The sequence below is a fragment of the Bombus impatiens genome, unplaced genomic scaffold (assembly GCF_000188095.3).
Source record: "Bombus impatiens unplaced genomic scaffold, BIMP_2.2 scf_0377, whole genome shotgun sequence".
Classification (NCBI taxonomy): Eukaryota; Metazoa; Arthropoda; class Insecta; order Hymenoptera; family Apidae; genus Bombus; species Bombus impatiens.
Genome location: NT_176796.1, coordinates 1496444 through 1510486, shown reverse-complemented (window position 1 = coordinate 1510486; position 14043 = coordinate 1496444). Strand labels below are relative to the sequence as shown.

The following is a 14043-nucleotide window of genomic DNA, read 5'->3' as shown; positions in this document are numbered from 1 at the left end:
CGCGCCTCGTTCAAACGCTTCCTCAGCTGCTCGATCTCACGTTCGGTGCCTTCGAACGCCTCCAAGTCCTCGTCCGCCTTCTTGGATTTCGTCTGCAGGGAGTCGATGAGCCTACAAGGAGCACCGAATTCTTTCATTCTCCGATGATATTCCTCGCGTAAGAATATTTATATGCAACGATGTTTTAAACGCAATGCGAGGCTTTATCGTTTTTCTCGATGTTCCTTCGAGGTCGAGATTTGAACCGCGATGATCCCATTCCATGACAGGTTTATCACGAAAAGACGATAAAATTCGTCCGAGCGAACAGATACGGAAAAAAATGATTTGAAATGGAATTCGAAGCGAAGAAATCCGCAATGAAACGATTCGATGAAGATACTCGGAACGGAAAGTGCGCGTTACAAAAGAAAAATCGGAATGCAACGGCGCAGAAACCAAGAGACGCAGACGTAAACCGTGAAATATCCTGGCGCCAAAGTAGCTCCGAACGTAAATGGCACTTCTTCGAAGGTCAAAGCTCGAGCTTTCACAAGTTTGGTGGCATCCGTCACTGCTTACGAAACGAAGAGACAGAAATGTAAATTACGAAATAGCCTGGCGCCAAAGGAGTTTCTAGCGATAGTAGCGTGTCCTCTAGGATTAAAATTCGAAACTTCGCAGCTTCGATAGCTCCTAATATCGTGTTGCACGAAGCGAAACGAAGTTGTGTAGAACCAAAAGAAGAAGTAACAGTAAGAAAGTTTGAAATAACCTGCCGTCAAACAAGCTTCGAACAGCAACAACTTACGCGTGTTCTCCGCAAGATACCGAGCAACACACACGTTCACGAATACGCGTGTATTTTGTACACGAACCAGTCGGAAGTTAGAAGTGTTTACAGAGCCAAGGGAATACCAACGTGACCGTCGGCGAGCCTGTGGTCGCTACCTTACTAACGGAAAACGATTTGCCCCTTAGCAGCGTGCTTGTGCACGGAGGCCAGGCGTAAAAATAGATTTTAGCATATTTCTCGTGGCCTACGAGTCTCCAATAATGCGTGCCAATGCGCGATCATCGCGCTCCTGTCCAGCCTACTCGTAGGCTACAGGTCGACGAAGGAGTCACGAGACGAAGAAGAAAAGAAGGCGGAGGATACGCCGGATCGATCGGTCAGAAGGAATTGTCCGAGGCAGAGGTGCGACGAAATTAGAATCGGAAATGCGTGTCGCTGGTTCAACTATGGTTGGCTTCGTTCCAGCCAGAGCGGAGGACGCTTTGGCTAAAAGTAGACGAACGATCCGCGTGTGGTTGTGCGAGGAGTCTGTTGGTTACATGTCGGAACCGGAATTATTCTTTTATTGGAATTTCACACTTCGTTTTAGAATTGCTCTGTCGTTAGTCGTGATTTCGGTATGCTTATATTTGAATTTATATCGAATTCCTAGAAGTATAATTTCTTAACTTCTTATAGAATTATACACGAGTTCGTTATAAAGTAACAGAATCAAAGTATCTTCGAGTGCGCGTTTCTACATAAAGTTACGCTGCACTCCACCGAAAAGAATTCGGAACAAGATTTATATAATTTCCATCAAACGACGAACGAACGAGATCGAAATCTTATTACAAATCCTGTTCCTTAATTGCAATTGGTCGATTCGAAGATTTGATTTTGTTATTTTCTAACAATCCGTGTATATATAAGGATTCAATTAGCTACTTGTCTTTTTCATTTTATTAAATGTTTTATTTAATTTGGAAATTATTCTATAGTTACTGATAATTCAAATGCACGATATAGTATTTAAAACATTTTGTGAACCGAGAAATGTTGACAGAGAAACGCCGATATAACAAAGTAGAATAGAGCAATTTATAGAAGAGCAGATTGTTTTATTGGATCACGGTACGAATTGCTTGAATTTGCTTCATTGTAGCTAAGAAGATCAAAGAATGTTTTGATAGAGAGCGGTGCCAAGAGTTTTCATAAAAGATGACGACATCACCATAGGTGTATCGTGCTACGAGAAACGTCGAAATCAGTCATCGTCTCGTTTGGATTCGCCTCATGTCCGATTACGAACCGGTGCATCGTGTTTTCGTGATGTTTCACGTTGATCAACAATGACATCAGCGTTAAGGTTGCAATTTTGATTAGTCATTCAGGTTACTGTAATTGCAAGATGAAGTCTAATAAGAAATAAAATATGACGTAGAAGCCTCTAGAAATCAGACAAATTCATCTCGACAATTTGAATCGAAGCCACGATTTGGTAAGATATTTTCTAAAAAGAAGAGGAAGAACTGTCGGTGCCATTGTATAAGTTGTTGCCAAATTGTTCTTTACTTGTCTTATTAATGTGACAATTGTTCGAGAAAGCCCTAACGTCTGCAAGTATCAGCCCGAAAGCGGAATTTCAGAATACGCGGAGGGCTCGCGATGTCAATGTCAAGTTTCGTACGCGCAACGCGTTTCTTTTCCCACGATGACATCATCGTAGCTAATAATGAACGGCGTTTAACACAAGGTGCAATCACCAGCCGGCGGTCGTGGTATTTTCAAGACGGCACAGAAATTTACGAAACACGTTGCGCTCTGTATCGTCGCTGACTAATACGAGATTAAATAAGAAAAGAAGAACAGCTCAATTAATCGCGTTCGTTCGATCTTTTTCACTTTCAATATCCTCGAAATACATAAATTAATAATACATAAATTAATACGATACGATATTTCGAATAATCGAGACTTCTCTACGAACGAGAGAAAAATTGCAATTTATGTAAATCCGGTGATTTGAATGTTCCGAATTTGCGCGGCGCAGCGTTACATAGAAACTGCACTTTGAAATATTTGCAAGACGATCGTTATTGCTCTTGAAACATCGCGGCCGGCAGCAAGTTGCGGAAGTATCTCGTGCACGTGATGCAATCCTTATGCGGGCATGCGACTCGATCCAACGTGCTCCAGCACAGAGATATTTCCGTAACACCGATCAAATGATCCACTCTTTGCAGGATCTATCCACCATATTCCAACGAAGCACTATCCTCTTGAAATATTCTAACACCAAAGGACACTTGGACGAATCGAATAAAAATCCCTATCTAAACTATCTGACTTTCTTAGAACGAAAAAAGGGAAGAAAAAGATTAAGGAAAATAGCCATCCCTGAAGAAACACGCGAACGAATATCTATCGGCGGTGAGATTCAACAGCAAAAAGGTGGTACGTGTATACCAATTTCAGTAACAGTGGTGGATCCTCGTGATCGAATCGATAAATTTGTCAATCTCTCGACAAATCTCGTTCTTCGGTTTATCCCTGCCTGGCACGACGATGAGTCGTTCCTCTTTAAAACCGACTTCTTTAAGACGACGTTCGAATCGCGTGAGATATTTGAAAATCCGCCGTGAAATTAAATTCGGACAACAGTATGGCGCGGCACGATCAAGCTAAACAGCAGCGTTCGCGGTTCGAAACGTTATTAGAAGGGCGTAATAGCGTTAGCTTTGAATTTTCCTTTTGGCGAGGCGCCGCGACGCATGCGGCTTACGTCTAAACGCTCGCCAAGCCGGACAGGAACGAAAATCGACGACAGCCGAAAAGCGGCGCACGCCGCGCTGTTCCTAAGAATAATATAGCTCTCTCTGACTTTTTCTTCTTCACGTCTTCGTCTGTTTCCTTTTCCTACGGCTTATCCATCGTGTTGCAGAGCAAAGACGCCTCGGGAGCAAGGCGAGTTCATTGGCTCGAAGATCTTTGCCATCGCGCTTCTTTCCTACTCTTTTTGGCACGTTCGACGAACGTTGTATGATTACAATGCGAATCGAAAGGTTGCATCGGATGTTGCAACACGCGAAGGAACAAAGATCTCCATCCAAATTCGCGTATTTAGTCTTTGGATAGAATTTTTATCGGTAGACCGTGTGGATCTTCTTACGTACATGTAGAATAGGGAACATTAAGAACGTAGAAACGTACAGAAAATGCAGAATAAAACGCTCGTATTTAGAAGAAAAATATTCAAAAAGATTAGTAGCGATAGGAATTTCTATTTGGATTCAATCTCCGTGGTTCTATTCATAAAAATATGAATCTGTGTAAGTAAATGTGGAGAGTCTACTTATAACTATTGAATTTGAACTATTGATTTAAGTAAATGAAAATCGGACGACATAGCGTGCTTTGTCTAACACCGCAGTTTAAATGTATTGCTGTCATTCGCTTCATTTGGGTCATACCGACGTTAAGTTTCACGACACAGTTAAGTAGTTCTTCGGACATATAAGAACTTGATCACGTCGATTCTGTATATGATACATATATACTGGAATCTGGTATATTTTCATTCGTAAGCACAGCTTCGTTGATGACGCGAAGCAAACGACCGAATAAAATATCATAAAACTGGCAAAAAAAAACGACGATGGAACTTGCGAACCCTATTATTATCGACCCTGGAAGCCACGATACGAATCTACGATAAAAATAGTACTGCCAGCATCTAAAAATCGATCTGAAGCGATCTTGGAATATCTACGTGAGTCTATGGAAGAAGCTTTATCTCTAGCAACAAAAGATTAAATAAACCAAGGAGGATAATCAAACTGCGTATCAGTCACCTCTACGTTCATGGTAGAAACTTTACTTCTATTTTAAAAGTTGTCACGTAGAATCCAGCATGATCCATCGGTATCATCGTTCAGAAACGAAGAAACGAAAAGAGCAGAGTAAACGATCACTGCTACACAATTTTCTGTAACACGACCGGCACTCGCTTCAGGAATATTTCTTTGTTACATTGCAGCGACGGCAACGCCGAACAGACACGTGCTGCACCGAAACACGTTTCGTCGTTCCGCTTCGGTATCGATTGCTGATAGAGAGGCTACGAGGGCTAACGGTCATAATATTTAAGCCAATAACCGCGTACGATCCGATTATCCCGATAGACGACCGTAAAAATTTCATTGTTACGTACTGTCAATCGACATGCCGTGCTCGTTCACCACCAACGTGCGTCTACGCACTTGCCGGTCTGTTCGGCTCTTGCACAACTTGACAGCGATACTCGTCAGACACTCTTATATATCGTTTGATTCACCATACAATAAACTTTGAATAAAATCCTCGACAAATACAATTCGAATAGAACACAACAAATTCACGTGTAATCACTTTTTCAAATGAAATCCACGATCCGATTATAGACACCAAAGTTACTGATTCAATCTTGCGCAAAATTTTGCAATTCGATTTATAGACTTTATCATAATCGTTGCTATCGCAGGAAAAAATCGTTGGAATCACAATCGATTTATACACTTTACTGTATCCTTTGTTATCGCACGGATAATCCTTGAAATCACGAGATTCTTCGACACGGTCGTATAACCACGGAACGTCAGGTTCGCGTAAACGACTCGGTATAATTGAGACTATCTGAGACGATAATTTAATAAACGGCTGGTTGAAAGGACACGCGGACCAACCTCGACTACTTAACAACCACAAACTCTCTCGTCATGCTTTATTTCCAGTGTGCGGCGCCGCGTGCGAATGGTAACTGACGTGTGCAAACCGTGCCGCGGATATTACGCCATGAAATTCAGAAACGGGCCAACGTGCCGCCAAGGCGGTCGCTTCACTTTTCCTCGTCAAATCTATATTTAGTGCAAATTCGATCGACAACCAAGCAGTCTGAGGGAGCGAGGGCCACGATTCGGTGCGGGGTTGGCGAATGCAACCCCTTTTCGAAACGAGAACATACCGCGGTGGCGTGCAAGGTCTTCCCAGCCGTCCCTCTCCCTCCCTCTCTCTTTCTCTCTCTTTATTTCTTTCTCTTTCTCTCGTTTGTTCTCCTCACGTGCGATTCTCGAATCGATGGGAATGCAGAGAGTCACGGATTACCTAATATCACTCGATTAATGACCCGACGACGACGTCGTGCGAATTACTCGGGAAACGCGTTGCGCAATCTATTGAAACATGTTTACAAACAGCATCAATGAAAATAGAACTGTCGTAGGCGTGATGAATCGTGGGCGTTTGTTCATTTATGGGAAATTTGAACGTGTCGAGATTTGCCATTTATGTATTTTTATATATTTGGATCTATTTCTTGTATACTATTGGATTGTACAGTGAGATTGGAGAAAATAATCCGCTTTCGTGTTTGTATCTTAATCGGTTCTATTCGTTCGTGGAAGAAATTATTGATCGAATTAGTTAATATTCAGGGGATGAAACAGGTTCTACTTAAGAAGTTCCACTTTCCTTTATTCTGTTTTAATTATTTTCGAAGATCGTATAACTGGGAAATATCAATGAACAGATTTGATCAGTTCATAGATACGTTTCAATTAGAATAGAAAATGAGAGTTACCGGCTGATTGAGATTAACTTTAGCAGCGATGATAATCACGATCCACGTCATTCATTATTAATCGAGAAAAACCAGCTTTTTTTTAAAGTCTATGTACTGGATGAAATATGATTCGGATAAGATCGGCATCTCCGGTCGGCTTATTTTATATTCGTTTCTGGATATTAATTTTATGATGCAATGCATATCGCGACACGCAGTGCACAACTTTTTCCAAGGCCTAATTACGTCATGGGATTAATTTGGCTATGACACAACACAGTAGGACACGTAATGCATGCTAAATCGATAGGTGTCGTAATCCATAAAGAATCTGCCGCTATCGAGAAACCACAACTCTTGTCCTTTCCCTTTTTTCGACATCGTTTCTTTATTTCTTCAATTTTTGTTATTCCTCGGCGAAAATTTCAACGAAACCGCCCTCCCGGTTGAATCGACGTTTCGAAATGGACTTCTTGATATTATTCATCTTGAAGAAAGAACGATCAGCGTGCGTAAGATGAACGAGCTTTTAACGCAGAAACTCAAATTCACTATTTATAGATTGATGTGAAATGAATAATAGATGAATTCTAACGATCGGTGGCTATAAATAAATTATCCTGAAAAGAGTACTATGTCAGAAAAGAATTGCAAGAATATACACATATGATTAAATAATATATTGATATTCGATGCGAAGATAGCCTGAAACAAAACATATGAAAGGGTGGGGGAAGCAGATATTACCTAGCCCTTTCAAAGGGATGGTAATATGCATAAGCAGACATACACACATACACACGCATGCACATGCGTCGAAATTGCACACAATCGCACCGCATGGTTCCTTCGTTGATGATTCCGCAGTTTGGCGGAACACTGGATAATGATTTTTTGCAAGAAAATGAAATATAGAAGATAAATATGTAATCTTAACTTGATAACAGAAATTAAAATCTAATAATAACAAAAGCGGAATAAGAAATGTAATTGCTAATCGATGAATAGTAGATCTGTGTGAAATTATGTTCTAGCAGATATAAAATAGTTTTCTAATAAAAACGGAAAATTATAAGACACGAATAGAATATAAACCGTATTTAATAATGAACGCTTTGTGGAGTAAATTTTAATAAGTAAAAAGTTTTCTCGACTTCGAAAGAAACGCGTTCGCGAATCAAGAAATATATGATCCTCTGGTGACACCGATACAGTGTCCTTGGCAGTGCTTCTGGAACATCGCAACAACAAAAGAGCAGTTTCGACTCACGATTCGACGGAATTCTGCAACTTATTCAGCTTTTTCTCGAGCGCGTGGGCTGGTGCCTCTGTGAAGGCTGCCAGATACGCTAGAACAGGTCCTGATAGATCTTTCACTTCCTCTGTCATCGGTTTCAATTTCTCCGCTTCCGCTACCAGCTCCTGTACACAGTAAAAAGCAAGATTAATAAAATTCACAAAGTAATACATATTTATATTTTTTTATTCAAGGTCTTTGTACATATAAAATGTCTTCTTGCGTTTTACTACATCGTATTTTTATTACACATTTGATTTCTAACCGAATTACTTTCATTCTAAATAGAGTAAATAAAATTTCAAGATAAAATTCTACGACATCAAAACAGTTTTCTTTTTATCACCATCCAATTATTAGAGAAACGTTGTGCTTACATGTAAAGCCTTGATAACGTCTTGCAAGTGTTGCTTAGACCGAACTACGATATCCAAAAGTTTGCTCTTCTCTTCAATGACATTTACACGAGCTTCAATGACAGACCATTGCGCCTCAAGATCTTCCCAATGTTTGGACAGCGCTTCGAGAGCGTCTCTGCGACCCTCTAACCCGGAAACCAATTCTCTCCATTCCGCACTGATTTCGGCGATTTGTGTTTCTATCGTCTTTTTGTTATTAGCATCAGCCAATCGAAGCACTTCTTGACTGCGTTCGTTCAAAAGGTCCAATTCGAACTGTTGATTCTATACGAAAAAATAAAAATTTGTTTCTTTCTACCGATACGTGATAACATTTATTAGTAAATGGCCAGAAACATCGTCTAATTGTCTTGTAATCGTTAACGACAAACAGACGTGCGACGATTATCGACTAACCTGTATATCATTGAGAGCGTGCGTGATCTTCTGGATGTTAAATTGCAATCCAGCCAGAGTCGTGACAGGTTCGTCAGTGAATCTACTCCTTGCGATCACAGCTCGAACTCGCTCGAGGGTTTGCGTGTAGTCTCTCCAAGTTTCAGCTCCTTGTTCCAATCTGGCACGTTGAGATTTTGCGGTGTTCAACGTGTTCTTCAGTAATTGAGTGTGTTGCTGTTGTTCCGCGCTCAGTTCTTCTTGCTCGGACGTAGTCAACGATGGCCAAATTTTGTCACCTGCTTGTTGTATTTGCTGAGACACCAGCTCGCGAATCGTTGGCTCGCTACTAAAGTAAATCTGCAAGAACAATTCATCGAAATAATACGGTAAAGAAGCGTAGCAAATAATTTGAATCACTTGCAATGTGATCCGATACTAATTCAAAGGTTTTGGCAAATCTTGAATCATACGTTTCAGATATGATTTTCAAGACTTTCAGGCTGTTAACGTCAAACTATTTCATTTTAATCGAATTGTTCGATATATACGAACCTTGTGCTCCTCGAGATCGCTCAGGATATTCTCAAAATCGAGTCCATCTTTGTCGCTTTCCAGTCTAACCTCTGCTTCGCGAACCCAACTTCGAAGTTTCTCAGTAAGAGCAGCATACTCTTGTCTGAGTTTCATGTTAGTCTTCAAATAATTTCCACGTTCCTCCATTTCCCTTGGCAAGGAGGTCAACAGAGACACTGCTTCGCTGAGCATTTCTTTCAACGAACCAGGCATTCCTTCCTCGTGAGGCACAGAGTTTTTCAAGTTTCTGATTCTGTCGAGATGTTCATTGACAGCCTCGCATAATACGTTGTGATTCTTCAGTTCAGCTTCCACGCTGGTCGGATCTCTCTCCAAGAGAGGTCTAGATTTCACTTCTTTCTCTTTATCTTCCAACCAATCGAGAATTTCGGCCAGTTCGTTCGCGAGTCTCTTGTGTTCCGCCGCAGCTAATTCGTGTTGCTCCCTCTGAGTTTCCACGGCTCTTCTTAGACCTTGCAGTTGTTGCTTCAGTGATTGTAGTTGTTCCGTTATGTTGTTTCTATCCGCGGTCGAACCTTCTGCTGCGATTTGCTGACCCTTGTCCGTTGCACTTGCGAGCGTCGCCTCGCATTCTTGGATCTTTAGAATGGCATCGTCGTATCTGAATAAAAATCGGAAACAGTCGTGTTTAATTACGAAGGATAATCAACACTGAAATAAAAGTTAGTAACATTGTTAAATATTTCTATGACAGATACTTTACAGCAGCCTGCTAATGCGCTAATCAGGAATAACAAAATATTCATCGATCTTATAAATATTTCAATTTTCCAAAATGTATAAAGATCAAAATAGCTGGATAAATAATACAAAGTAAAAAATTTCCTACCTCTTGATCTTTTCTTCCGTGGTCTGACCTGAGTTCTCGATGTCTCGAACGATCTCCGTGTACTTAGCAATGAACGTCGTAATATCGGTGATCAGGGCGATGAATTGCTGTCGTAACAGAAGTAACTGGCGAAGTTTCGCAATTTGCGATTCTATAGCCTTTATGAGGTCGTCCTGTTGAGTCAATACCCCGTGTAGATCAGATACATTGACCGATTGGAGGTCGGATAGCTTCGCCTTATTCGCTTTCAAATCGTTTAAGATCTTTTCGTACGCATTCAGCATAGCTTCCACGTCTTCGACGCGGGAACCGATCGGTTTATTAAGCTCGTGAAGCTCTTTCTGCACGTCTGTCATGTATTGAACCGCTTCGGCAATCCTTGCCAATGATTCTTCAGCTTCGTCGATGCTCTTTTGAAGAGCCAGAGCTCTTTCATTTATGATACCAGCTACTCTGCCGTGAGCTTCTTTCATGTTTTGCAACTGCTCGTTTAGCTCGAGTTTGTCAGCGTCGCTCACGGTTGGGAGAATCGATTTTCCTTGCTGTATTAGCTTCTCGATGTCGTCCGCGTACTCCTTTGCCTCTTTCTTTAGACGATCGTACTGGAAATACGCGAGAAGTGGGAATTAATCGACGATGAAAAATTGGTTGGATGAATGGAGAACGAAAGTGAGATTATAATCCGAACAGTAATATAATAGAATTGAATTAGAATTTGATCGCGCTTTTTATTACGATACTTTTGAAATTGCAAGCAAAGTTTTCATATATAGTTCCCTTTGTGCCTGAGTATTTAGATACAATAAATGGAAATACAGACGGTTCTACGCTACAGAAAACAATGCATTCTGCTATCATTGTACGTCCATTGTGACGCAACTCGCTACAGGAACCTGTGTCTTACCTTAGCCAGCTGTTCCCTTAAAATATCGATGCTAGAAGACCTCAGATCCGAAGACGTGGCCACTTCAGCTTCGTTGATCCATCTCTTACACTTGTCCATTTCATTTTCGAAGGCCTTTCGTCCTTGAAGAAGATCCGCGAGTGCTGCCTGCTTCTCTTGCGCTTCGCTCTTCAGCTCGTCATAATCCTTGCTCATTTCGTCCAAGATTTTTCCTAATTTCGCTCGATCCTCCTCGTTACATTCCTTCAATAGATTATGCCCCTGCTTCAAAATATCATTCAGGTCCTTTTCGCTGAAGGAATCGATGTCAGCTTCCAATTCTCCGTGCTGAACGATATCCTGTTCGACTTTCGACGCCTTCAAAGGCAGATACCCGCTCAGCTTCTTCAAGTTATTGCTCTTCGACTTGATCCAACCCCGTGCTCGTTCCAGATCGCCTTCGAACTTGCGACGAGCGTCGGCTGCAGCCGTTGCACTGGAAATTCCTTCGGTTAAGATCGTACAAAGCCGAGATTGTTCGCCACGTAAAGCTTTCGTTTCATTTTCCAATTGTTGCTGTTCATTGGCCTCTAATTCGTTCTGCATGTTACCGACTCGTTTCTCCAGGGTATCGATCACCATTTGCTTTCCTTCTGCTTCCTTCAGCATCGCCTAAAATTTACATAACGTTTTATGAAGATCGAAGAAAATTTATTTATCGTAACAAATTTAAAGTAGAAGTATTACAATTGAAGAACTAAAACTTTAACTCTAGTTCTTTGATTTATAAACAAATACGAAATTCATAATAATTCAACTACTCGACTAAAAAATGTAAGCTCTTTCAAATAAATAAATTCTTTGAAATCTCAATATTCTTTCTGATAAAATTACCTTCAGGGCAAGGAGCTTCTCCTCCACCTGCTTGCTGTCAAATCCAACTGGATCAGAGACCTGGGCTTGCTGTTTCCTTTGCTCAATCCAATCACGATTCTCTTCGATCTCCTGCCTAGTTGCCTCGATTCCTTGAGCAGTCATGTCCAATACCTGCGCTTTCCTCTGCAGCTTCTTCGCTATATCAGCGTATCTTCTTTCGACAGACTTAATTTGTTCTTCTATCTGCTGTGAATCCAAGTTGCTCACAGAATCCATCACTTGATCGCTCAACGTCTTCACCTCGTTCAACTTTCCAGGTCCCTGAGACTCGAACTCCGTTGTGATCTCTTTCACGCTAGCGATCTTTTGGCCGATAGTTTGCCCATTTCCTTTCTCGATAACGTCAACTTTCTTCGATAGGACATCCAACCAGGCTTGAATACTCTGCACCTGTGTTCTGTACTTTTGAATCAGATCCTGAGCAGCTTGTTTTCCGGCGATAGCATCCGTCAACTCTGCTTCCAGTTTGTTCAATCCTTCCTCGATGTCCTGATCGTCTTCGTTAAGCGATAGTTCGGTCAACGCGTGAGTTCGACGTTCGCCAACGTTTCCAAGTAAGTCGTTCATCGCTTGTAACTCGGCGTGTGCAGCTTCGGATCTTAATTTCGCTGGCCGAGACTTCCATTCGGCGCACAGAGCTCTTTGTTGGTTTATCCAAGATCGAAGCACGTTCTTCTGACGAGTTTGTTCTTCTAGTTCGTTCAGAGCTTTCGTCACGTTCATCAAGTGTGCCTGAGCCTGAAACCACGATGTCGATCATGCAGTGTAGCTGTTTCAACGTTTTGCCATCAAATCAATTTTCATGATTATTTTTACGACTGCAAAACGGTACGTTTCGTCGTTTATTATCAATAAATTGATAATAACGAGCATATTTAACAAGAGCACGCATATTATTTTATTTCGTTTTCGCTAATACAAATTTTTTTAATAGAAATCCTTAATGAAGACGAAGATCTCTTTAAAATAAAATAAAAAATTAAAAAAATTAAAAGATTAAAAAGAATACGATACCTGATCGATCAGTTCCTCCAGTTTGTTCCTAACTTCCACTTCTCTCGGCGGAATCTGCACAGGCGGCGCATCCAGAGGACTTCCGGGTCTCGAGACGCAAGCCACCGCAGCTTCGCAAGCTTCGACAGCCAGAGCAAGCCTCGTTTTCTCGCCTTGTAACTTATTATGCAAGGTGCGCGCATTTTCGAATCTCTGCTTCGCAATATCGAGAGTATCCAAGGATGCCTCCATCTCTTGCGCTATTTCCGGCTCATACGCATCCAGATTCTTCATAATACTCTCCAAAGTGTTCTCATATTCCTGGAACTTGACCAACGATTCCGCCAATCGTTTCTTAATCTGCAACGCGGTATTCAATAGAGAATTGTAGCTTTCTTGAACGTTTTGAAGTTGCGTTTCGATGACTGTTCTTATCTCAGGATTGGCAGCCACGTATCGACCGATCTGTCCATTTCCTTTCATTTTCAAATCGTCCAGCACACTCGTGTAATTTTCGATTTCTGCAAGCAGAGTTTCGTGCTGTTTAATTTGCGATACCGTTTGCTCTTTGTTCGTGATGTACAGTGAATTGTGGGCCATTAATTGGAAAGAAATTTGCAACAGCCATTTCTCAGTCTCTTGTAAGGCTGCGTGATAAGCGTTGTATTCCTCGATTTCATTTTCTATCAATCTCTTTCTCTCGTCGACGTTCTCGCTCAGATTCTGCCAACGTTTCGATAATTCTCTCGTACGATCCAGAGGCGTGCTCTTTTTCGCCAGTTTAGACAGTTCGCCGGCTTCTTCCAACAAATGATCTAACTCGGTTTTCTTGCCGCGAACTTCCTCTTGGATGTGCTTGTAACGTTCCAGCATCGTTTTCATGTCACCGAATTCTCCCTTCGTGTCTGGAAGTTCCTGCATACTGTTCTCGGTCTCCTCCAACCAACGTTTCATCTTCCCGTGAGCTTCCGTGTGATCGTCCCAACGGTGTAACAGAGACTTAAGCTGAGCTTGAACCGTGTTCAAATCGATGCTCAGTTGCTCCCAGCTGGAAAGAAGTCCCGCCATGTCAGATCTTAGTTGGTCTTGTTGCTCTGGCACTGCCGTGTCTATGGCTTTCGCGTACGCGTTTTGTAATGTTGACAGTAGATGTTGACCCTCCGTGATCCTTGTTGCGACGATCTACAGACACAGACAAATTTTTTGAAAAATCAACAACGATAAATCCATATTTTAATACAACCAAGGAGAGATTTCTTCTATTAAAAACGAAAGAAACTTCTATTAAGAATTATAACGAGAACTTAGTTTTGACTATTTAAATATCGCGCATTACCTGCATTCTGTGCATCTGTAAATTT

The 14043-nt window shown here is 41.4% G+C and overlaps 1 protein-coding gene and 1 long non-coding RNA gene across 3 annotated transcripts in view; one reads left to right on the top strand and one right to left on the bottom strand.

Moving 5' to 3' along the window:
* LOC100742267 (nesprin-1) overlaps positions 1 to 14043 on the bottom strand; it is a 63653-nt gene that overhangs the window by 6356 nt on the left and 43254 nt on the right. For both annotated transcript variants that reach the window (XM_033320920.1, XM_012386060.1), the window contains 9 exons: positions 12704 to 13864; positions 11648 to 12427; positions 10775 to 11425; positions 9871 to 10472; positions 9000 to 9642; positions 8466 to 8804; positions 8028 to 8333; positions 7624 to 7775; positions 1 to 111 (listed from right to left, as the gene is read on the bottom strand). In XM_033320920.1, the coding sequence (XP_033176811.1) occupies positions 1 to 111; positions 7624 to 7775; positions 8028 to 8333; positions 8466 to 8804; positions 9000 to 9642; positions 9871 to 10472; positions 10775 to 11425; positions 11648 to 12427; positions 12704 to 13864 (4745 nt within the window). The remainder of the gene's footprint in view (positions 112 to 7623; positions 7776 to 8027; positions 8334 to 8465; positions 8805 to 8999; positions 9643 to 9870; positions 10473 to 10774; positions 11426 to 11647; positions 12428 to 12703; positions 13865 to 14043) is intronic.
* Positions 1297 to 3232, top strand: LOC112212912. The gene is made up of 3 exons (XR_004461804.1): positions 1297 to 1392; positions 1920 to 2255; positions 2359 to 3232. It is a non-coding gene; the product is annotated as an uncharacterized LOC112212912 (long non-coding RNA).